The sequence below is a fragment of the Achroia grisella genome, unplaced genomic scaffold (assembly GCF_030625045.1).
Source record: "Achroia grisella isolate CSIRO2021 unplaced genomic scaffold, CSIRO_AGI_Agris_v1 utg109, whole genome shotgun sequence".
In the NCBI taxonomy this organism is placed as follows: domain Eukaryota; kingdom Metazoa; phylum Arthropoda; class Insecta; order Lepidoptera; family Pyralidae; genus Achroia; species Achroia grisella.
The window spans coordinates 9662586-9687063 of record NW_026712573.1 but is presented as its reverse complement, the minus strand read 5'-3'; the positions used below and the strand labels follow the sequence as shown (position 1 = coordinate 9687063).

At 32.8% G+C, this 24478-nt stretch overlaps 2 protein-coding genes across 2 annotated transcripts; both read left to right on the top strand.

The window, feature by feature from the left end:
• The first annotated feature begins 265 nt into the window (after positions 1-265).
• LOC131845335 (sodium/calcium exchanger regulatory protein 1) lies at positions 266-23980 on the top strand. The gene is made up of 4 exons (XM_059194387.1): positions 266-484; positions 21820-21986; positions 22626-22736; positions 23650-23980. The coding sequence occupies exons 1-4, from the start codon at positions 415-417 to the stop codon at positions 23698-23700; spliced, it is 399 nt and encodes a 132-aa protein (XP_059050370.1). The 5' UTR covers positions 266-414; the 3' UTR covers positions 23701-23980.
• LOC131845325 (uncharacterized) lies at positions 14026-15264 on the top strand. The gene has a single exon (XM_059194376.1). The coding sequence runs from the start codon at positions 14054-14056 to the stop codon at positions 15224-15226; it is 1173 nt and encodes a 390-aa protein (XP_059050359.1). The 5' UTR covers positions 14026-14053; the 3' UTR covers positions 15227-15264.
• Positions 23981-24478: the final 498 nt, after the last annotated feature.

Sequence of the window (24478 nt, the reverse complement as noted above, 5' to 3'; positions counted from 1 at the left end):
CAATATCATCATGTTATCATGTAACATTTTTCAACCAATGCATATCTTACAAAGCAAAGTGCTTGGCGGCTAATATAGGTGATGACTTTTTACAAAATGTAACTCGGTAAAATATCAATAAATTCAAGTAGTATTTAATAATGACATGTAAATACTTAAATATTTATGGATCGAGTGACGCATAGTTAGTTATCGAGTACCGTGATGGTTTCTGTAGTCACATCACTAGTCACACGTTATCATTCATTCTTTGTAATCCGTTCATTATAAAACCAGTCATTCACGCATGCGTTGAAAGCAGTTCGGCGGGAAGTCACATCGGTGTCAGAACTCATTCTATTCTAGTTACAGCCCTGAGTCGGACTGAACATATATTTTTTACGTAATTAGTATATTTTAATATATTTATAAAAAATGGAATTCGTCGGTAAGAAATACAAAATGGTGTCATCAGAGAATTTTGATGAATTCATGAAGACCCTTGGTGAGTTATTTCTGTATTTTTTACGTAGTTTAACGGTATAACTGTACTAAAAATGCCGGCCGGCTAACCCCACGCCGCCGCTCCGCCGTTTTGGCATTTGCAATATTCGTTTTCGTTTTCGTTGAATGCTAAAAAGCTTTGTAATAAAAAGGGATAAAATTATTTACAAGGTTATATTCTACTTGTGTAAAGTAATATTTCAGAATTTAGAATGCTTCGCTGAATAAGTGTCTGAAGTTACACTTACAATTATTTTATTCTGATATTACGATATGTACCTACCTACATTTTTATTAATTATGTACCTAATTATAAGAACTTTAGAAATTTCATTACTCGACTATTAATCTTCGGTAATACATATTTATGTGTCGGCATTACATGTAAGCTACCTACCAATTCACACGATGATTTCATATCAAGTTCTTTGGGCCAACGATTCGATTTATTTCATTACTACCCTCAGTTCTCGAATGTAATTAGGCATAGGCATAGGCATAATATTATAAAAATATAACTAATGCGAATTTTAATCTAAGTGTACATAACTTTTAAATGTGATTAATTTACTACCATTAATAATTACATTAGTCAATCACATAATCTCTCAAGAAGCTTGTCTATTAGCCTAAAATTTTGATATTGCCCAGTTATGAGTTAGTCTTATATTTCATTTTTTCGACATAACATTGATGTTATTACTGGGTACTTTTCTGTAGCGGATTTTATCCTCCGTTCAAAATATATTCGTCGCGGTCGTTCATGTGTTAAAATTGGGCTTTTTATAAAGAATCTAGAATAAAGTTAGAGAGCTAAAGACAGTAAAGCTAGAGAAAAATCTAGAGTAAGTTGAACGGTACTTCAATTATTTGCTATATTTTGATCAATTTCTTCTTCTCGTACCTTACCTATTATACCTGTAACAAGTGACAGTCGCATAAATAATTCTTTTGCATACTCTTATAAAAAGACCATAGAATATAATTGTAATGAGTTCGACCTTGCAGAAACTTACGTGCTACGTCGCGATTGGCGAGACGTGGTCTATCAATTTTTATAGTTTATTGTTTTATAATTGCCATCTTCCTTTTTTTAACTGGACAATTGAAATAATGGGAATAATAATATAAAAATAACTAAATTGTGGTCTCTGCTAGTTTAAGTAGTACTCAGGAGTCTACAACTGTTATTTATGTCCCAAAATGGCGACGGTATTATATATTCATAAAAAATGAGTAATCTTTTAAAATAATTAAACTCTCTATATTATATCCATATTTGATTATATAGTGAAAAAAAAAATTGATGATGATTTTATAATTCTAAGACAATTAAAATGAGGGACAATATTGGAGGAGTAGATTTCATGGGGTGAAATCTGCTCCGTGGGCATACTATATGAAATCAGCCCAGATTTTGTTGCAGACTTTATAGCTACCATTCATTTTATATGTTTAAATTGAAGCAAACTGCAAACATAAAATCGGAAAATTACCGACATAACTAAAATCTCTCGCAAATGGCATGACATAGCTTTTAATTCTAAAATAATTACCACCTTTGAAAGAAAATAAAAATGGTTTCCATTTTTTTTATTAAAATCTTAAGAGAGCTTAGACCTTAAAATCTATTAATATAAATAATACATTAATATCCAAAATTTTACAGCAAATCTATAATTGAAAAAAGTTACGTAATCCGCATTTATGTACCCATTTCTTTCCTATTTCTGTTGCCAAATACCTGTGATACTTGGCATATTATAAGGTGTGTTTGAAGGCATATTGGCAAAGGTACTGATTACGGAACTATAGAGGCGTAAAACTTTAGCCATAAGGAATGGCAAATGCATACCATGAGACCCATGGCTGGAGGGCTGATTGATTATTGTTTATAGTGCTGTCCATGTCAATTGCTGCCAGTTGCTACTAATGTGTAATTATGTGATAATTGTGTCTATAGGGTCTTGTTTGTCATTCCAATATATTTGCCAATTAATTTTTAATAGATGTGATGTTCTTTCTCACCTAAATTAGTTTCTCTATGGTTGGTTTTATATTTTAGAAAAAACCAACAGCTTACAATCCAATACATAAAATCAACAATACCATTCTAGTATTCATTAGTATGTTAGTCTATAAGGTTTTTATAGTAGTGGTCTGAAATATATAAATAAAAATAAATAACTTAATAATACTTTGTGCAGTAATTATTAAAATATTCAATTTTTAGAAGTCGCTTTCTAACAGTTTACCCTCAATATCGGCATTTATAGCCTGATACTCTAAACCACAATAAAAAGTCCTCCACTCATGAATTGCATTGATCTTTTTATCATTGCTTCATATGTAGCTGATAACACGTCGACACAGTGTCTAATCAAATCGGCTTTTTTCTTTATTGTACACATAATGTTATTAATCTCACTCTATCAGCAATATACAACACTATTATAAAGAGATTACACGTTTATGTAATGAGGGGCGTGTATATGAAGTGAAGCCGTTTATTTGTCTTTCTTTTATATAATTGTAATGACAAACAAACTGACGGCCCTTCTGATGTTATGTGGCAACTGTATTATGTACAGGAACAGAACTACAGACACTAGACTACTCTTATTGTTTTCAATTCTGTAAGAAATAAATGTACAATAAAACATGAAAATATTCAACTGTCAGGTTCTTTTTTAGTATGTATTTTAGTGAGTAAAAATCGCTTGACATCCCTTCTGTGGCGGAGTAGTCGAGTGAGGATTTTCCACATCTTAGAAAAAAAAGGTTTAGCGTGTAGTCTGACTTTCCCTAATGATTAGAAACTAGTCGAGTTTATCTTTTACCTAATTTTCGATAATAAAATGTTCTTATATTTTATTTGGATTATAATTTTTTTTGTTATCCGCCATTTACTGCTCAAGTACATAAAGATAGATTTATTTTTATCAAAGAAAACAAGTTGCACCCTTTTTTCGTGAAAAACAACTGACTGATAAAATAGTGACCCGTTCTAGTTACCTTACTCAATAATATCTACTTTTATATACTTTGATGTATTTATCACCGTCATAAAACCTTTGTAGATTACACATAATCCCTAAAATAATATTAAATACACTATCTTTAAATGTTATTCAACAGAAAGACCTACAGATAAAATAACTATATAAATATACAACGAGTCATAAAATAATCAATTTCGGTAACAGTGGCCTGATTATTTAGCAGGGAAATGAGTCAATAGTGGAAACAAAAGTTTCCTTGATCGACCACCAGTGGTCTAATGAATGAATCGCTCTTTATATGATATAGGCACATTCCTATGTGATGATTGCATTTCTTATACAAAGATGCACTTGGACTTTGCCGCTAAGTCATTACAATCGTATTATTTATAATTACTAAAAGGAGTAATGTGATATACAATATTATTTTAGAAAATAATTTATTCACCTAAATGTAAATAAAATATGATAGGAAAATAAAAAAAAAAATTGTAATAATAAAATTGATAATTTTTTATAGACTAGTATCCTTAATGCAAAGCTTTAAGAGTCTAAATCATATATCTAAAATTACTATAAAATTCTAAATATTATTGGTCTCATTGAATATTGTGAATATTAAAATAACTGAATATTTAAATTACAATAGAGTCTGTTATAAAGTTGACAAAAAGTGACCTCTGACATAACTACGTGTCTATCAGCATACCAGCCATGCATGACATGTTTTTTAACCCCAAAAGTAATTACATATTCAGTGTTTGTTAAATTGAAGACATGCGTTTTTATACAACTTCATTATGCAATTAGTCATTTCCTATGAGAACTAAGTTTGTGCCAATTTTCCAGAATCATTATGTGGTGCCAATTTAATATGCACATAACCACCTACTCGAATATGCTTGCACTTTGGACTAGAACCTACTGACGTGTTGGAAAATTTTAAACTTGTTCAATGCCAATTATCTGGTATTTCTTCCCTGGGTAATTAATCCCTTTAATTCCTTTCTTAGCAGTAAGGCAGTGCTTTGAAGAGGTGGTCCAACACAGACGCCTCAAGTTTCCCATAACTAAGGAAGAATTCTCACAAAGTGTACTGTTCCATTTATTTCTCCCGCCAAACAGTTTGCTTTGCAAGCTGGTTTTCATAAATGAATCTTAGACCTCAGAAATGGCAACGTATGTGCGATACGATGGACCTCACAACGTTTCTCATGACCGTAGTCCTATTCCTATCGCAATTTTGTTCGTCATTCAAAACACAGTGTCTTCCTGTTTATCAAAATATGAATGAACGGAAAACAGTTTTATGAACGTTATTGTTCCAAACAAGCTCATTCCCCAGTGTACTATGGGTTTGCAGCACATTGATTGTAGATATGAAATTTAATTTCTGCCTTCGGGAAGCTTTATATAATACACTGGCTTGCAACGACGTCACCTTCTTAAAACAAGAGTTATCTTGTTTGCTATTATGCAAAGAAGCAAACATAATATTTCTTATTATGTTTGCATTTTTTCCATTATACCAAACAAGAGGTACTAGAAGATTGATTGCGAATTCTTAATCGACCGTCAAAAGGAGATGTTAAGAAATCAATCAGATGTCCTTTTTAAACTGACATGGTGATGATGGCTTGATGAGCTTCTTATTTTATACTAATTTATCTTGCTTAGTTGAGGATATTTATATATGTAACTACTCACGGATGACATGGTTTATTTATGCATTATGAAATGGTGGTTCCTGCGGTAATGGTAAACGAAGGAGGAAATATGTAAAACAAAATGTGCGATAATGAAATGACCTGAACGTGATTGATTGTCGAATTATAGGATAGTCACTATTTTTGACAACCACTCAGGGGGTTTTTGCGCCTTTCCCTCTATATTATACCTATTTATGATTATATTGCAATACTATAGTGCTATATTCGTACACGAAGTTTGCATAATGATAAAGTATGGTTTACGTCATAAAATTGCTGAAAATTAACATTGGACTACTGAAATAATCCTACCGTAAAGATAATTAGCACGAAACTGTTCAAATAATTAACATTCCTCCATAGAGTATACTGTGTAATTAAATTTGAATCGGATGTTATTTTAACATGTATGTTCTTCCGTGAGTTTTAAAAATAAACTATAATTATATTGATGTCCTTTATACAATTGTCACACAAAACTTTGCCTTAATGTCAATAATTTCCGCTATTTAAGGATTTTTTTTTGTTATTTACAGACGTTGGTTTACATTATCGAAGTTTTCATATGGATCTCTAACGTTATTGAAAATATTCACATTAGGGATAAATTCAAATTCAAAAATATGTTCGTAAAAAATTTTGTAATATATATTTTCCCTACTGTCCAGTTCAGTTCAGTATACAGATTGAATTGAGAGAAACTAGCAAGATAGTCCATTGAATTTCTTATCTTTTTTTTAAATCCAATGTTGGATTCTAATGTTAAAATATTTTTTCAAATCTGCCCAGTAGTTTCACTAGCCTGTTCCATACAAACATTTATATCTTTTCTATATTAGTATAGTTTATCTTGTTTGGAGAACAAATCTTAAATTCATAAATGTTGACTTTGTTGTCATTAGCCACGGAACTTGTAATTAACTTTATTTACTATTAATATGTTGGACACGCTCTTGACCGGCTTTATTTTTATTATGAACATTATAATTCCAATGTGATAAAACAATAGAATAATAAAAAATAACTGGACATAATCAATTTATGTCACGGTAGCAACGTGGACCAGGTTTGCTTTGGTGCAAGTATTGTAGGGTAGGTACTATTCTACATTTTTTTAAATAAGAGATGTGATTTCCTGATAATGCAAATCTATAGGTGACAGAATTATAAAATAAATAATTACAAATATGCAATATACTTGCAATTAATTAAGGCTAGTAAGACAAACTAAATATTGTCTACTAAGCACAGCACAAACCATGTCATCCCAGCTTACATTTTACTATTGTTATTTAGTATGTAAGATCTATATTGGTCTATTTACTCTCATCTGTTAATATACATTGTCTCAACCAACAACTTCGTATGCTTTTTTTAATCCGGCAACAACGAACAAAATCAAATACTTTTTATATTTAGATTCATTGTATAGATATTATGCAATAAATCTAAATATGAAAATGATTTGATTTCCTTTTTCCTAAAATCTGATAAATCTTATAAAAATAATGAAAACATTATTACTAAAAAAATAAGCTTCTTGACTAGTATTGTCACTATTTTAAATATGGGAATAACTGCCGACGTAATTATTATACGTAGGTGTCTACGTGGACATTTCTCTTTCACAAATTGTTTCCGTTGAAGGGTGCAATTACAAGGTATTTCCGTAGCCACTAACATGCACTGTATTTCTACGAATACTAACGCATGACGGAACCACAAGTTACATGACGACATGTAGGCGAAGGGTTACCATTTTAATCTGATATACCGTCAGCTTATCTGCAATTTCGCTTACATAATAAAAAATATTATATATTTATAGAATAATACAGCATAACTGCATACGAGCAATTTATGTCACATCAAAGTCATCCAAGCTCTGAATAGCGCAGACATCAAAGACCGACCGCTACGTATCCTTTCAATTAATTAGGAAGATCGCATGTGAATATCCTACACGATCAAGCCCCTATTGGCCAAGTCACCAATTGAAGTAAAATGACTAACAATCAAACGCAATTGACGTCAATAAGACTCGCGACAGTAGTTTCTATGTACATAGAGTGCCGTGTTCCGGTTTCCATGTTGTTTAATTTCAGAATCTAATGGCGACAGATTTGATACATGATAGTTGAGATTCTTTATTGGTCTTTTTTATACTACAATATCACCCCATCTTGATTTATCAAGATCAATTATATATCAATTATAGATCTTATATATCACAAGAATAGAATCTGGGGTTTACCCCAGATTCTATTCTTGTGATATATAAGAGGATAGTAACTATTGCCTGTTATAGATCTGAAAAATAATATAGAATGATTAATGAAGATGAAGAAAGAACGAATGGGGGATTATTCATGTTTTCTGTCGGTATTAGATATCACATGAGTAATATTGTACTAGGACAGTCCCATTGGTTACATTCAGTAAATAAAAAAAATTATACCTTTTAAAACAACTACGGGGAACGCTTTTTATTTCTTAGCGTGACGTAACCTTTAAAGTTTCATAAGTACTTAAATATATTATATTAAAATAACCGCCACTTGGTGGAACAATATTAAGAAGCAGATTGACGAGGACAACCTTACTACTCAGACAACCCAGAACAGAGTTCTCTGGCGTTTATGTACGGAGAGATCTGATCTCAGATCTCTGATCATCTCTGATCCTAGATAAACTGGGAACATGGGTTGGACAAAGAGAGAAAGAGATTACAATAACCTATGTCACTCTGGTATAATACACCTTTCAAATAGTGAAAGAATTTCTCAAATCTGTACTCTGGTTTCGGAGTTTACTGCCCTAGTAACAAAACCCATTGACTCTCGTTATGTTAGTACAGAAGGGAACTACATGTATTATTATTTATTTAATGACTTACCCAACCTACATTTACATTATAATGTCTAAGATATCTACGTAAACGTTATCTAAAAAGTCGAGATTGAGTCATTCTCGCAAACGGCAAACATATCTGTATGTTAGAAACTTGTCTGTATGTTGTCGTGTTACGACAATGAAACTTATGTAATTTCTCATTACCATGTCGCTAGATATTTTACTTATTAAGAAGAAAAAATGTATAATATAGTCCAATTCACAGGTGGAGCTTCTTTATATAACTTGTTATTATAGGTTTGTTAATAATATATTTATATCGTGTAAACCAGTGTAAATTAAAGTAGATTGTTTAACATGCACTTATCATGTTCGAATAATAATTTATATCGTACAATTTTTTATTTATTGTTTGCGATTAACTTTAGTGATCTATACCAATATTATACAACTGAAGAAGCTTTATTGTTTGAACTCACTAATCTAAGAAACAGACTTGGAAAATACATAATAGCGTTGGATAGCACATATCAAGAAATCCTATAAACTGAGGTATATTCAAAATAAGCGAAGTATAATTAAAAATTGCAAAATCGGGATCTCTTATATGAATCACACGTAGTTACACGGGTCACCTAGAGAAATCATAATAGCCAGTAATATAGCGTATGTTGTTTGTTGGCTGCCTATGCAACTTGACAACATATTTATCAGTATAATAACTTAACATCGTCGTGTTATTTATAACAGATTGCGACTACGTAATATTTACTTAGGTGCACTTATAACATTTTCACGATATTCTATGTTCGGCAAGTCACGTAGGTCCTAACTTAGGTAAATTTATTATATTTAAGACATCGCTAATATTGACTTCAGTGATCTCAATTTTTCACAGCCATACGAACCATCGTATTTATTTTTTCATATCTTTGACATAATTTTATCTGATCTCGTTATTGCTTAACTTTTGTAGCAGAGAAAAAATCTTAATGAACGGTCTATTAAGATTTAGAGTAAGTATATAAGAAAACGGGACTGATTTAAGACTTCAATCTTTTTCAGTCAAGACTTCAATTTTTCAGTATACAATATTTCGTATATTGTATACTGAAAAATTTACAAAAAGTTACACTTCAATAGAGTCATTCAGATGTAATATTATAATGTTATAACGATTGTAATCTATGATTATAGTATATTATAGCATAGTCAAAAGTATTGTCGATGTCTTTGAGTCATAGTGGAAAAACCGCATAATAAATGAATGCACAGAGAAAAAATGTTTATATGACATCATATATGTACGTACATATGTAGACTAAGTAGGTAAATAAAAATAGAGAACAGAAATAGTTTATTCTATATTTATAAGTACTGCATCGAGTATTTATTATTTAATTATTTATTTATTAGAAATATTGTTATGAATTAATTAAATTAATTAATATGTAATTATTTTCATAAATCAGTTATGCTTATTTAATATACACGATAGTTTGTGTAAGTGTATATAAAAAATGTGATAAGAGTTAATAAAATTAATTGTAACGACAGCTATAATATAACATTTCCATCTTATATATTGATAAGTTGATAACCTGTACTTTTGAAGTCGGTCAAACACAAACAAAAACATACTCGTACAAAAACATGTTTTGGCATCGTCACGTATGTATGTTTGATAATGACAGTGTGGACGTTGAACCTCTATAATTAGACTTCAACGATGTCAATATATATATACTAAGATGACATGTTTATATATATGCTATTATCTAACGACTTCTCCTGTTTTTCACGGGTGCAATTATTATATGTATCTCGAAGATTTATAATTTTGCATTAGAGAAGCAAATCGTGATCTAGACTTTGATTCTTTATAATCCATAGGTCGCTGTTCAAATCCGGCTCGAAGGACGATATTATGTACGAGATAAGGTTGAATTATATTTTGAGCAAGAAAATGCACGTCGGTGCTGTAGTAAAAATATTTGCAAGTAACAGTTCCTTCAATGTATTGTCTATAAACTTGTAACTTACTGAAATATCACAGGTAGTATCAATTGAAAATTAAAAAAAATAATATAATTATCTTTTCAAATAAATATCTACGAATCAGATTTTTTGCAATAATTGTGAAGAATTTATGTAGTGACTATATAATTAGGTATAACATCAACAATTATCTGAAGTCTGATAAACAGACTGAAAACAAAGTTACATTGTTTAAAATGATTAAAACAGAAACAAAACAATGCATAATTAACAACTATCAATGCAAAATAATTAACGAGATATTCTATGGTTTTACACAAACAATATATCGGCTTTATTTAAATAATTTTAGATAAGTTTGATGTAGATGTTAAGAAGTTTATTTATTGTTTGGATGTTATAGGTCAAAGTACTAATCTCAACCTTGTACATTACATTTATTGTATCACTTTTTTTCCTATGTGTGTGTACAATAATGAATAAAAAAAGTACGTTGAGGTTATCAAGTATTTTTTAATGGATGCCAATGAAATAGTGCACTCACCTGTGCGAACACTGGCGGGTCACCAGTGCAGGATGATTGTGAGATCAGGTCAGTTAGTCCATCATAACAAATTCATTAGTTTATAACAACCATGGTTTCTCGATGGAATCGCGTGGAGGTTGACCTGACGTGGTCATGTCTATGTCATGTCTGAAGTGAACATTAATAACAATCCCTTTGCCATTATCAAGTATCAAGATTGAATTAGATGTATATACTACTATACTAGAGCTTAGTTAAAAGAAAATTGGATCAATATTGTATTATCTTTGTAATCAAAACAAATTGCTATCACTGCGATCCTCAGAGAAGCTATTAATTTGCAAATACAGGGTAATAATGTCACACGCTAGGTCGCCCACGACTGTCAAAGGGTCGAATATCATTACGTACATATTGTAGGAAACTGACTGAAAAATTACAGAGCAGACGCGAAAATTGACGTCACTAGGTTATTCCTTACATTACAGAACAGTAAATGTACTCTGCGATTTCATCCACGGTTCTTAACGGATTCTTAATATTTGTAATGTGATAATGTCATATAACTTTAAGGTATTTGCTACCAAGTACAATACAACTTTAATCTGATACTAATCAAGTAATCTCAGTTAGGATAGAATACTAAATTAGGATTTGTCGCATACGATATAAAATATATAATCAACGTTTTCCTAAAGTTGACTGGAAGATTTTATGTAGTAAAATAAAATTTGTAGTGCATAATTTTATGACTACTTATTTGACATATTTATTTATATAAGCTGTGGTTCCATATATTTGGTAAATATATTAAACTAGATTGACGTAATCATCATGTCGTAAACCGTGTACCTACTAGGTATGTGCCTTACGACATAAATATAAGATATACCTACTAACTACGTCACTCTTCATGATAATTAACCCATAATATCATAATTAGAGACTTTAGTTCTTCGTATAAATTAGTATGTAGTCGCCAATAGGATGGACTCTTGCTTAATAATAATTTCGTCATAAAGCAAAGAAGTACTAGTAAAAACTTTGTTCTGTGGATTGTGTAATTATTATTAAATTAGTTTTAGATTATATTTGGCTCGGTAAACTTTTATTTTTATTTCAATCTATTTTTTAGATAAAGCATAGCCTAAAGCCAGATGATTTACATGCTTACTTTGTTAGTTTAAAAATATAACAGTTACAAAAACAACTATGACGCGTTTATAAATAAGTAATGAAATAAATAAATGTAAATTTTTAAGCGATTCAGTTTACGTCATTTTTGGAATTACTGAGGAAGTGAAAACTACGTTTTACTAGTTGCATTGCAACCTACTCCTCTTTCATGTCTTCTTTTTCTGAATCAGATTTCCAGTGCCTATCAATTTTATATTAAATCAAAATAGATTCGTATCATTCAAGACAAGTATCCTCGCTTAATGGATTCTAAATTGAAAAATTGCGCCAATCTAGAGGTCATTGACCTTCACGTCACACGATATTCATTCGACCAATGGCGGCGCGACGTGCCTCGTGAACCACCAATAGCGGCGCGGGAATATGTCCTATTGATTTTATCTGATTCATCTCATGCGTGGGGTCCTCCTGTGATGAGATTGATTATGGTCCCGCATTGAAATCTATTAATGCAACAGGCGTGTATAATACACTGCGTTGCTTTATTAGTATTAAATCAGTTTCGGTGTGTGCAATAAAACTAGGTGGTTAACGTAAATTATTATTAAAATATATACTATGAACTTAACTAAATGTATGTTAGGCGATGGTCATATTAATATATATTTTATCATTCCTAGGGATCTCTTCCAGAAAACTATATAACATTAATACCTCCACATGTAGGTAATAGTTTACTACGTAGACGAATGAAAGATCGCAAAGTGGGGTTTGGATTTCTGTTTTTGACACATCCCAACTTTATTGAGTGTAACGCAATCCTTTGTCGAATGTTAAGTATTCTAGAATAAATATTACATATAGTAATATTTAATTTATTACATGTTCCTGGTTTACCTACATACCTACTTTTGATGTATAATTATATAATACGATAAGTAAACAGTATTTATTGTCTTATTATGGTTACTCACTTTATCAGAAAGAAACTTTCAAGGTCAATTGGAGATAAATCGAGTAAAGCAGTCCAAAGTACGTAATTATTTTATATCGTAGATAGGTATCTACTTACTACTACTTACTATAATAGCTGTAATATAACAATTTATAACCATATTAATGTTAGTTATCCTACCGATAATGTATTGTAAATTGATATCTATAAAAAACTACTATGATAAATCTGTTTTTTTATAATTTTTATGCATGGTAAAGGACAATATGAAAATAATTAACTTCGCGATAGTTTGCCGCCAAGTGGCTTGTGTAGATTTAAATTAGTTTTTTTTTTATATTTTTATTCACGGCAAAGGACAGAATTCGAATTCAGAAGAAAATAATTCACTTACGGCTTGTGTACGTACGGAAACGTATTTTGGTTGAAGTGAAATTACAGGGTACAAAGGTATGACATCGTAGTTCTTCGAAATGATAACAGATTAGTGGTACTACAAGCGTCACCTGATGATGTATGTCCGCTATTCATATGTATAGGAACATGACGGTTGCAACTTGAAATCGGTTACCAATTTGTATGTTACGCCTTTCTCGCCTTAACTGCTACACTGCCTTAACTGTATTTGTGGTGGAGAATCAAATAGGTTTATATCTCTACCAGTCATGGTAATGTAAGTGAAGCCGCGGGACAAGCTAATATTGTATGAATATACAAGATGACGCGTGTCTATATTTTTATGAATGATGATGGATGGTGTCGTCTGTACCAATGATATAGAGTACTTCAGTGACATATTAAAGTATGAGGATGAAATCGGGTCATTTTGCTCATTATGGCTAATTTCCATTAAATTAATGTGAATATGTATTATAATGCCAGGACGGACATAACCTATGAATAATTTCAAAATGCAGACGAAGTTATCTCTAAGACTCGCGCGGGACGCGGTAACGATATCACGTCTGTTTTGATTGCTCTGCTATATTTAATTCGAATCTTAATCATATTGCAATTTTAAGATAATTTTAAACTGTAATATTATTCCAATACTAATAACTAATTGAAATTGTGAACTTTAAACTGTGTGATGCACGGATAAATATCATTTTGGACGAAAGTGTTATTAAAAGTGAACGTTATAAATAAATTGAATCAGCTTTGTAGTGACAGTGAACTGTGCGTTGAACTAATAAGTTATTGACCTTTCAATAGTTCATTAGCCGCTATAGGATTGCAAGTGCAAGAGATTACATATTTCGACAAACCTAAACATCAGTTATTGGCATAGTGGTCTGACTGATACTTTCAGTGCATTTGGTGGCCCTGGTTCAAATCCCACCGAAGCCAAATTTGTTTTTCTTTAATTTCTTCATCTTGTCATAATAAAATGTCTTCTAACAGTATTATATGTAATGGATGCCAAACTACTATTCGAGATAGAAGATATTTGTTGTGCGGTGGTTGTAATGGGTATTATGATTTAATTTGCGCTAACGTTTCTGAGCAGCGCTTTTATAATACCCTCACAAAGGAGCACAGGGACGCTTGGAGATGTGTGGAATGTATTAGCAAGAAGCCCAAAAGAGATAACACCAATACACCCGTTCGTGTTGCTGTAGATAGTATCACAATGCAGCGTGGAGCAGCAGTAAAAAGTCCTATGGAGCTCGATATGTCTATAGTGGAGCAGCCTCTGTCACTCACATCGAATCTTAATGACACTGCCAATAATGTGACAGTGGAAATGACAGATTACCAGTCACTTGTTATTGAAATGCGATCGTTTAAAGAGGAACTGAGGGAGGATATGAGAGTCAACCGCGAACAACTTAAAGTTATGACAGATACCTTGTCTGCGCTCATAGGCAGGGTAGCTGAATGTGAAAACCGCATTGATAAACTCAATGACCGTTTGGTTCTATTAGAGTGCAACACAAACACAGATAATGAACCTGGCAACAAATCCCTAGCAGAGTCCATTAAGCAGTTAAAGGCCGAAATAAATGAAAGGGACCAAGACCTTTTACTGAATGACTTGGATATATCTTGTGTTCCGGAGACCGGTGGCGAAAGCCTGCCACATATATTAAAAACTTTGGCTAGTAAGCTAGGAGTTACTATAAGCGATCAAGATGTCATCAGTACGGAGCGCGTGGGCCGCGTGTTGGAGTTTCAGCAGTCAGACACGTCGAAACCGACCCAAGAGACCTCTACTCGCCCTCGTACCATTGTGGTGCGGTTGGCACGGCGTGCAGTACGGGATGAGCTGTTGAGAGCTGCTCGAGTGCGCCGTGGTGCAACTACTGAGGGGTTGCACCTCCCAGGGGTTCCGAGACGGTTTTACATAAACGAGAGATTGACTAGAGTTAACAGGATGTTGTTTCGACGAGCGCGTGAATTAGCGGAGCGGCTTAACTGGCGCTACGTGTGGACGAGAGGTGGTCGAATATTTGCACGTCAATTCCATGGCCATGACTGTCCGCGATTCCGCCTAAAAACGGAGGAGGATCTCGAACGCATTTTTGGTCCAGATCCATTTCGTTCTTCAGCCATTAACTAAGTTAAAGAGTGGATATGTTTCCAGTGACGTATCTGGCGATGACTATTTTACTTGTTATTTTCATATTTTACACTTTGTTTTTATCATTTTTTTAATAAGTAAGAGTATAATCAGCATGAAGTACAATTACAGTTATTTGTCAACTTGTGTAACACCAGTTAGAAAAACTTTTTTCCTATATATATATTTTAAATTATCTAAACTCTTCAATAGGGAATCTTATAATAATTTTGTACGTACAATGGAAAGTGTATATAAGCAGTTAGAGTGCTATATTTGCAAAATGGAAACTTTAATGGAACATATATATAGCTATTATTCTTTATTCTTTGTTTTTGATTCATTTTTATTTAATATGTCTACAAATAAGCATATTGGTTCATTGAAGTCTCGTTGTGGTATATTTAATTGTTGGACTACTTATGTTTTTGTTATGTTTGTTGTATAAGAGTGTTATGCAGAAACGTAAGTGTGTGTGCACAGCAATGTTGCAAATTTATGGGATCCTAATGTACGAATTCATGTTCTCTTTCAATTATTTGGCTGTTCTTTTTCCGTTTATTTTGTATATAATATTCACATGTATTTTAAGCTCAATTATTATTATTTCTCAAATCTAATACACTATCGTAATATACGTATTTTATTAACCAGTAAAATTCAATCATAAAACTAAATTTCTTAAGTTAGCACTATATAATGCTGGTTCTCTGAATACTGGACATGACGACTTTCTCATAGCAATGGATCGTTTTAAAGCTGATATTGTTGCGATAAATGAGACATGGCTACCAGTAGGTCAAGAGGCTCGAGCGCCAGTGGTTCCCGGCTATTGCCTACGTAACGCACCACGCCCTCAAAACATACGTGGTGGTAGGGGAGGCGGTATTGCATTCTATGTACGAAAAGACTAATCCGATTTGAAAAGCATGCTGACGTCGGCATTGAGCAATTATGGCTATCGACGAGATCGAACGGGTATAGTCTAATTGTGGGAACAGCATATAGGCCACCATGGATGAATATTGATATGTTCATAGATGCATTGACAGACACAGTTACACACTTTTCTAAATATGACTACGTTGTCCTACTTGGTGATTTTAATGTGGATATGCTTAATAGATCTCATAGTAGCACTTTGAAAATAGAAGACTTTTTGCAATGTTTAGACCTACAACAGGTGGTGACTGAACCTACTCATCTCTCGGTTAATTCTCACACATTACTAGACCTTGTATGCACTAATTGCCGGATACATGATGTAAATGTCTCAAACATCACTGGATCACTCGGCCATGCCATGATAAATGTTAATGTAACATTAAAAAAACTCAAAACAACACCAAGTACCTTTGAATATAGAGCTATCAAGAGGATAAATTTGAGAGGGTTCAGTCAGGATCTTATGGCCTTAAATTGGAGAGTACTTCAGATTTTGCCTAATATAGATTGTATGGTGGATAAATATAGTTCCTTCCTTATGACTCTTTTTGATAGGCATGCCCCAATAGTATCTATGACAGTGAAGCAAGATCAGTCTCTTCCTTGGATAACGGACACAATCAGAAGTATGATAGAATTACGTAATAGGCCAATATCTTATGACACTTATCGACGTTCTGGGTCTGATGTGCAAAAGCAATATTATAAAGACCTTAAGAAAATGGTAATCAATAGTATTAAAAATGAAAAGTGTGCTTATTTTAATTACTTTATCAATTCTAATGCTGACAATAGTAAGGTATTTTGGAAGAATATTAAAGAAAAAATATTAGTGGATCCTAGTAAAGCAAAATGTCTGCCAGACTTCCTTAGTGACCCCGATATTATTAATGATCACTTCTTAACACAAGCTGGGTCAGATACAGTATCTTTATCTCAATTAACATTTTTTGAATATCACAAATTTGACACACAAAAACCCCAGTTTAAATTACAACCAGTCACTGAAAGTGATGTTGCTCGTTACATATATCAATAAAGTCCAATGCTATCGGAAGTGACTGTATTAGCCGTGATATGGTACTGCTTACACTTCCACAAACTTTGTCTATTGTCACAGATATGGTAAATGAGTCACTCACTACTGGCTTGTTTCCTTCCCAATGGAAAAGGGCACTAATCACTCCATTGCCCAAAATTGAACATCCCAATGATTATAACGATCTCAGACCCATAAGTATTTTACCATTTCTCTCAAAAATTCTGGAAAGGGCTGTATATAATCAGGTTGTACATTATGTTACTGCTACTAATATACTACCGTCACATCAATCAGGATTCCGCAGGGGCCGTGGTACAATGTTACAGCGCTGCTAGACGTGACAGACGATATACTTGCAGAACAAGATGTTGGACGTTTCAGTACTTGTTCTTCTCGATTCAGTGCATTTGACAGTCTTGACTTTGCTTCTTTCCAAGTTGTCCTATTATGGATTCGATGCACATGCAATCAAATGGTTTACAAGTTACTTGAGCAACAGATGGCAATCCGTAAAACTACGTAGACATGATGGCTCATACTCGGTATCCACTCCGAAACCAGTAAAGCGTGGAGTTCCCCAAGGATCCATATTGGGTCCTCTTCTCTTTAATATATATTGTGCAGATCTACCTAACGTTATTGAACATTGCAAATATCACTGTTACGCTGACGATATACAACTTTATATCTCGTTAAAGCCAACAAAAATTAGAGAAACATTGAAGGCCCTTAATGAGGATTTGGGTAGAATAGCTGATTGGTCTTCTAATAATTGTCTCAAACTTAATCCGTCCAAGTCTAAATTTATGATTCTTGGTACCAAAAAACAGATTGAAATGATCAAAAATAGCGACCCCGTTGTAAAAATTTTAAATATTGTTTACAGGAGGTTAGTGAAGCCAGGAATCTGGGTATTGTTTTTGATTGCCAACTCCGTTTTGAGAGCCATATCCGGAATCTTGTAAAGAACTGTTTTTATAAATTGAAAGTTTTATATAAAATAAGAAATTGTGTAAATGAAAAAACGCGCATCACTCTATGCGAATCATTAATTTTGTCTAGGCTAAATTATAGATTTGGTGTACGGACCTCGATTACTTTACAAAACTACGTCGAATGATTCAACGTGTACAGAATGCATGCTGTAGATTCTGTTTTGATATTCCTCCGCGTACACATGTATTCCGTTCATAAATAGGGCTTCAATGCTAAATATGGAATCACGTCGAATATTACACCTTGCAATGCTTATGTTCAACCTTACAAAGCTGAAAAGCCCAGAGTATCTTTACCAAAAGCTAAGGTTTCGCAATTTCCACGACCAATATGGAGATGGTACACCTAGGACTCTGAGGCCACCATTGGCAGCGCACTCACATAAAACAATGGCGTTTAGAGGATGTTTCCGCTATCAAGCGACCAAATGTTGGAATAATATACCCCCTCCAATTAGAAGTATTCCCTCGAAACTTACTTTCAAGCAAAAATTAAAAGATTTGTTGTTGGAGGAACAAAAGTCAAGTTGATTTGTCTTTGTAACCGTTATACATATAATGTACATATATTTCTTCATTTTCCCCAATATTTGATTAGTGGTTTTGGACAATATGAAAATTGATAGTGGTAACACTCAACACTCAACACTCAACACTCAACACTCAACACTCAACACTCCTTTTAAACACTTCACACTCTTATGCAATAATTCTATTTTCTCTTTTGTTTTTCATATTTATTTTATTATATGAATTGATAATAATTTCCTATATATTTTATGCCTATATGTTATACCTATTTCTTGTTTTAATATAGTTTTTTTTTTTTTTTTCTTTTTTAGTATATTAATATTTATGATAATGTAATAGGGCTGATTACAAGCTGTGGTCTTGTTACACGCGTCCTCGCGTATGTCTCTGGGCAGTGCCTGAATATCAGTGGTTTGCTGCTTGTATGCTGCAAACAATACACTGAGGTGCTGCCTTTTTACGTATGGGCTATGCACACACACACTACGTTACTCATACCGTTTTTTGTTATCTGTATTGCATTTTATTTTATCTGTATAATTGTTGTGTATTGTATTTTGTTTGACTTCACTAATGTAATGTGTATATCTGTTTTATTTTTGTTCTTATTATTACAGTGCCTTTTGTGTGTGTGTGTGCCTTTAACGTAAATAAAATTTTTATCTATCTATCTATCTATCTATCTTATGGGTAAGAGGCATGGGGAGGCCAATAACATTATAAAAAAAAACAAAATAATCTATTACTAATCAACCATTAGCCATTAGACATCTCTGAGTGTGACAGATAGTATGACATAGACAGTAGGAAGTAGGTACATTGTGTATGGTTATTACTAATATTAGGTTTTTTATAGCACGACCTATAATTTTACATAATCATACTCATCATACTAATGATTATGATGATAGCACAGATTAAATAATACATATTATTTATATTAATACCACAGATAGCATAAAGTTGCACCATTTAATTTTACCGGATATTATACATCCGATTAAACATGCAATCAACCGGCGGATAAATCGATATGGCGTTAAATAAAACATGAATTGAGTAACAGTACGTGTATGGGAGTGTGTGGTCTCCATGCGGGTATGGTATGGTATGCGGCGTATAGAAATGCAGCGCCGCAAGTTTGCAAAGTAGTCCATTGCAGTTCATTCATCGTGGAACAGACTATAATTATAGGCTGAGTTAACTAGGGTTGTGAAAAATCGATTATTGTTAGTGCAGGAATATATTTTATTAATCAACTATTTTCTACACGCCAAGTGGCCAAAAATAACACCAAGTGTTACGACCCAAAGGAACGACCTTGCAGTCTAAAGATCAAGAGGAAAAAAAAACAAGATAAACGTCAGGCGTAATCAATTTATTTAAGAAATTAGTTCATTTAATTAATTATTATGTAAACAAGAGCTATCGTTTAATTAATAATTATATTTTATACACAGTATCACAACTGATTTATATCGCGTCAAATATATACTAAATTCCACAATAAATATCATGACAAAATTAGTTCTAATGTTTTGGCGAAGATATCATGCAAAAAAATGTCTTTTGGCAATTGAATAAAGGTTATTTTCGTTGAAAATATTAAACAAAGTCAAATCAATGACATTAGAGTTACCTATAATTTCCTTATTATTTTTATAACACCTACAAAATTCCAAAGTAATCTAAATTATAGTTTTACCTAAAAGTATATAGGTAATTGAAATATGTTGCTACTCAGCATCTTTATGAAATAATAATAACCTAACGTAACGTGGCATAAAAATAGATTAAATAAATATTTCTGTTTAGACATAACTTCTATTGGATGAACACTAAATTAATCCAATCGAATTCGAAAAGATTAATGTAAATGTGTGCAAAATTGCTAAAAACATTTCACAAAGAATTGATCTTTTTAGAAGTTGGATAAAAATTAATACGCAGCCACTTAATACTTTTTTAAGTAGGATGAAAACTTTAGCTGAATTTGCAAATTCATTTTGTTATGCCTACTTATACGATTAGTCACTGCATCGGAAATCTATAGCCATTTTGCAAATGGTCCAGGCTTACCGTGTATGGCCTGCACCATATACGTTATAACGAGGTACACCGATGGGAATATCGTGTTTCGACGTCGGATGATACGTTCTGAGAAATGTAGCACCAATAAGTAACCAAATATTTAAGTTCTCGCTATGAGTTTCAAGGTTATACCTGTACCTATTTGTTTTATTAATTCACTAGCTTAACCGACAGACGTCTTGTCCTTGACATTAAATAAAAATTATATCTTCTAGTGTTCTGCGCAACTTTCTTATGTTTTTCTTTCATTACAACTTTTGTCTGAGAATAAAAAATACAACAAAAAAAGAATTAGCGAAATCGGTTCAATCGTATACGCGTGATGCAGACCAAGGGAAACTTTTGGGTTATATTTATTTTAAATACCGAATTATAAAAATTCTAAACAATAATTTTTTTTTTATTATTAATATTTAGTAAATTATTAGTTATGTTTAATAATTCTGTCTTTTTTATATCAGATATAATTTATATATGTCTCATTCCCTAATGATTGCTCCTTATATAATATGTAGCATCAATAGTAAAAATAATTAAACCATATAGGAACTGCCGACAACCGTCACCTGTCGCTTCATTATAACTAATTTTGTGAGTCGACTGCAATGGTCGATTTTCTATTACTATTTTAACTACATGAAATGGGTCTGTCTGTCGCTTTGCACACGTGGGGAGGCAAAATATACAAGCTTGTTTCGGCTGACAAATTTGATGATTTTATAAAGATATTATGCAATTTGTACTTATCTTAGTTCTGCATTTTCAAATAATAATATTTTTCTGGTTATAATCTATTTTCTGTGTAGTATATATAATATGAAATCATAAAAAAAATTAATTAATTGAATAGTTGTCTGGTACCTATGACTCGGTCTGCTTAACTGGTAGTTAAATGGCGCTGTGTTAATTTATCAGGGTATTTTATTATTATTATTTTATACATAGTTTAGTAAACATTTTAATAAAAATGTATTCTTTACTTGTTCCAGGCGTGGGCCTCATCACCCGTAAAGCGGCTAATGCCGTGACCCCCACAGTAGAACTCCGTAAGGATGGCGACAGCTACGTACTAGTTACATCCTCCACCTTTAAGACCACGGAGGTTAAGTTCGTCCCCGGACAGGAGTTCGATGAGGAACGCGCTGACGGAGCCAAGGTATATTTTTTTGTTTTTATAGCATAGGCGACAAACTGCCTTATTTTCTGACTACTCTACTGCTGTTGGCCGCAGCTGGCTTTTATAGCTTCACCGGACGATGGGGGGCGAGTGCAGATGGCTCTCCAAACCCGCGGAAGGACTTTTGGAGCGGCTGTAGGCCAACTCCAGTCCGATGGATACGTGACTCACTTCATAATAAGTGACAACCATGAGCACCCATAACACCAGAGCAATTGCAGTGCATTGCCGGCCTTTTAAAAGGAAATAGAAACAGTATAAACTACAGTATAAAGAGCATGGCACCTTAGTCTTCCTTAATGATGAAATTTCATTGGGGTTACAGTTTATCTGCCTTGAAATTACAGAACAAAACTATATTTAGACAAAAGATTAAATTTTATATTCATAAGTAAATACTATACGTTTGTATTGGTCTGAAAATCATCGACATCAAGTGATATAAGGAGGTTTATTTGCAACCGATAGATATTCTTAGTTAAACACGGTTAAAATATATCTTTAGCAAAATAATAATGTATTGTAATCACAATTCGATCCTATATACTTCAGCAGTAGAGTCTATTGTATCTTTCCATTTACAGTTAACATAATGCTTTATTCAATATTATATTCCAGGTCAAGTCCGTGTGCACATTTGAGGGTAATACTTTGAAGCAGGTGCAGAAGGGAGGCGACGGTCTGGAGGTCAGCTACATTAGAGAGTTTGGACCCGAAGAACTGAAGGCCGTAAGTATACGAGTATAATATATACATCATTGAAATGACAATCTTTCGCAATTTTGTCTTAGAAAATAATAATGACAACATCCAACTCTTTCAAAGTGATATTAATGTCTTTATTTCCCATAACATTCCAGACTAGACTTAGTATAAAGTCTTAAACATGAGTAATAAATAATTTACTTTGGAAGATGTTTCGGTCGAAGGTTAGGCCTTCAGCAAAACACATAGTATAATACTATTACGCATAGTAGTAAAGCAGTAAAATTACCAGGTGGCATGGAGGCATGACGCCTTAATCCTTAGGAATGGTAAAGAATAAGACGTACTATGAGCGTAATATCAAGTCCTGGTATCCGTAGTACCGTCAGATTATTTATCAGTCCAATTAAAAATACGACAAATAAAACAATAATAATAATATTATATTTAAGACTATAGGTTTTATGTAAAAGATGCTGATGATCTCATAATACAATATTCATATCAAATTTTATTAAAGTCCATTCATAAAAGTAACGAACAGACATATAGAGACATTTTTGTATTTATTTTGCATACAAAAGATTCCCATTGAACATATAAATAAATAACATGCATATTGTTAGTATTTGTCCTAATAATACGATTCTGTAAGCGTTTTATCAACTTATTTCACTCATCGCTTCACGGAAGGCATTCTTATCCACTTGTCACATATTAAGTTCCTACAGAGCAATCGAGTTTGCCTATATTTCTAAAAAATCAGTAGTGGCTGTTTTACCTCCATCCCGCTGTCCAGCGTGTGGCACTGCAGTCGCTATCGGCTTTTACAGAATACCATTGTAGAATCTCACCGCATATTCCGCTTTTGAATTCATAAATGATGCTTACAGAATAGTTCTACTGATCAGGAATATATTTTTTGTTTTTTTTTCAGACAATGACAGCCAAAGACGTCACCTGCACCAGGCTGTACAAGGTGCAATAAAGAACAAAAGACTGCGAGCGGCGCTCCAACAACATTATGCTACTTTATCATAGCACAAACAATTATGTTAAATTATGTTTTAAATTACCTATATTTAGGACTAGTAAGTTAAACTTTGGTTCTCGTTCCTTAAAAAAAGGATAGTGTATTATTATTTTTGTATGTTCACTGCGTATTTATAACTCGCCAAAGTTTGTGTCAAAAATTAACGTATAACATCTTGTAAAACTGTTGTATAAGTTTTCAGTGCATATTTAAATAAATTGTTTTTGTATTATTATTATGTGGGTTTGTTTTAAATTAAAACCTCAATTGTCTATACACAATATATCACATTTATTTTTTATTTTTGTAATTGGAATGGCAAACTAGTTTATGGCTCACCTGATCTCCTAAGTCCGTCTTCTATATAAGTGAGCGCTAAACCGACACTGACGTTACACCAATTATAATAAATATTACTACAGATCTCTTATACAAGATGAAAATAACAATTATAAGCGTACGCAATGAGCTTAGAATGTACCTTAATCCTACACCTGACTGGGGAGAAGGGGGCGTTAGCAATGTTGGTAATGTGGATGTAATCCTAGTAATTTTGGATGATAATGGAATGGTGCACCACCTGCGCTAATGGTATATGCTGGCGGTGCACCAGTGGAGGATGATAAGATGAACATTAGATCAGGTAGCCCATCGTGATAAATTCACCAGAAATTTATCACGATAGTTTCCAGGGGTTCCCCCTGGAGGTCAACCTGACATGGCGCATTGCTAC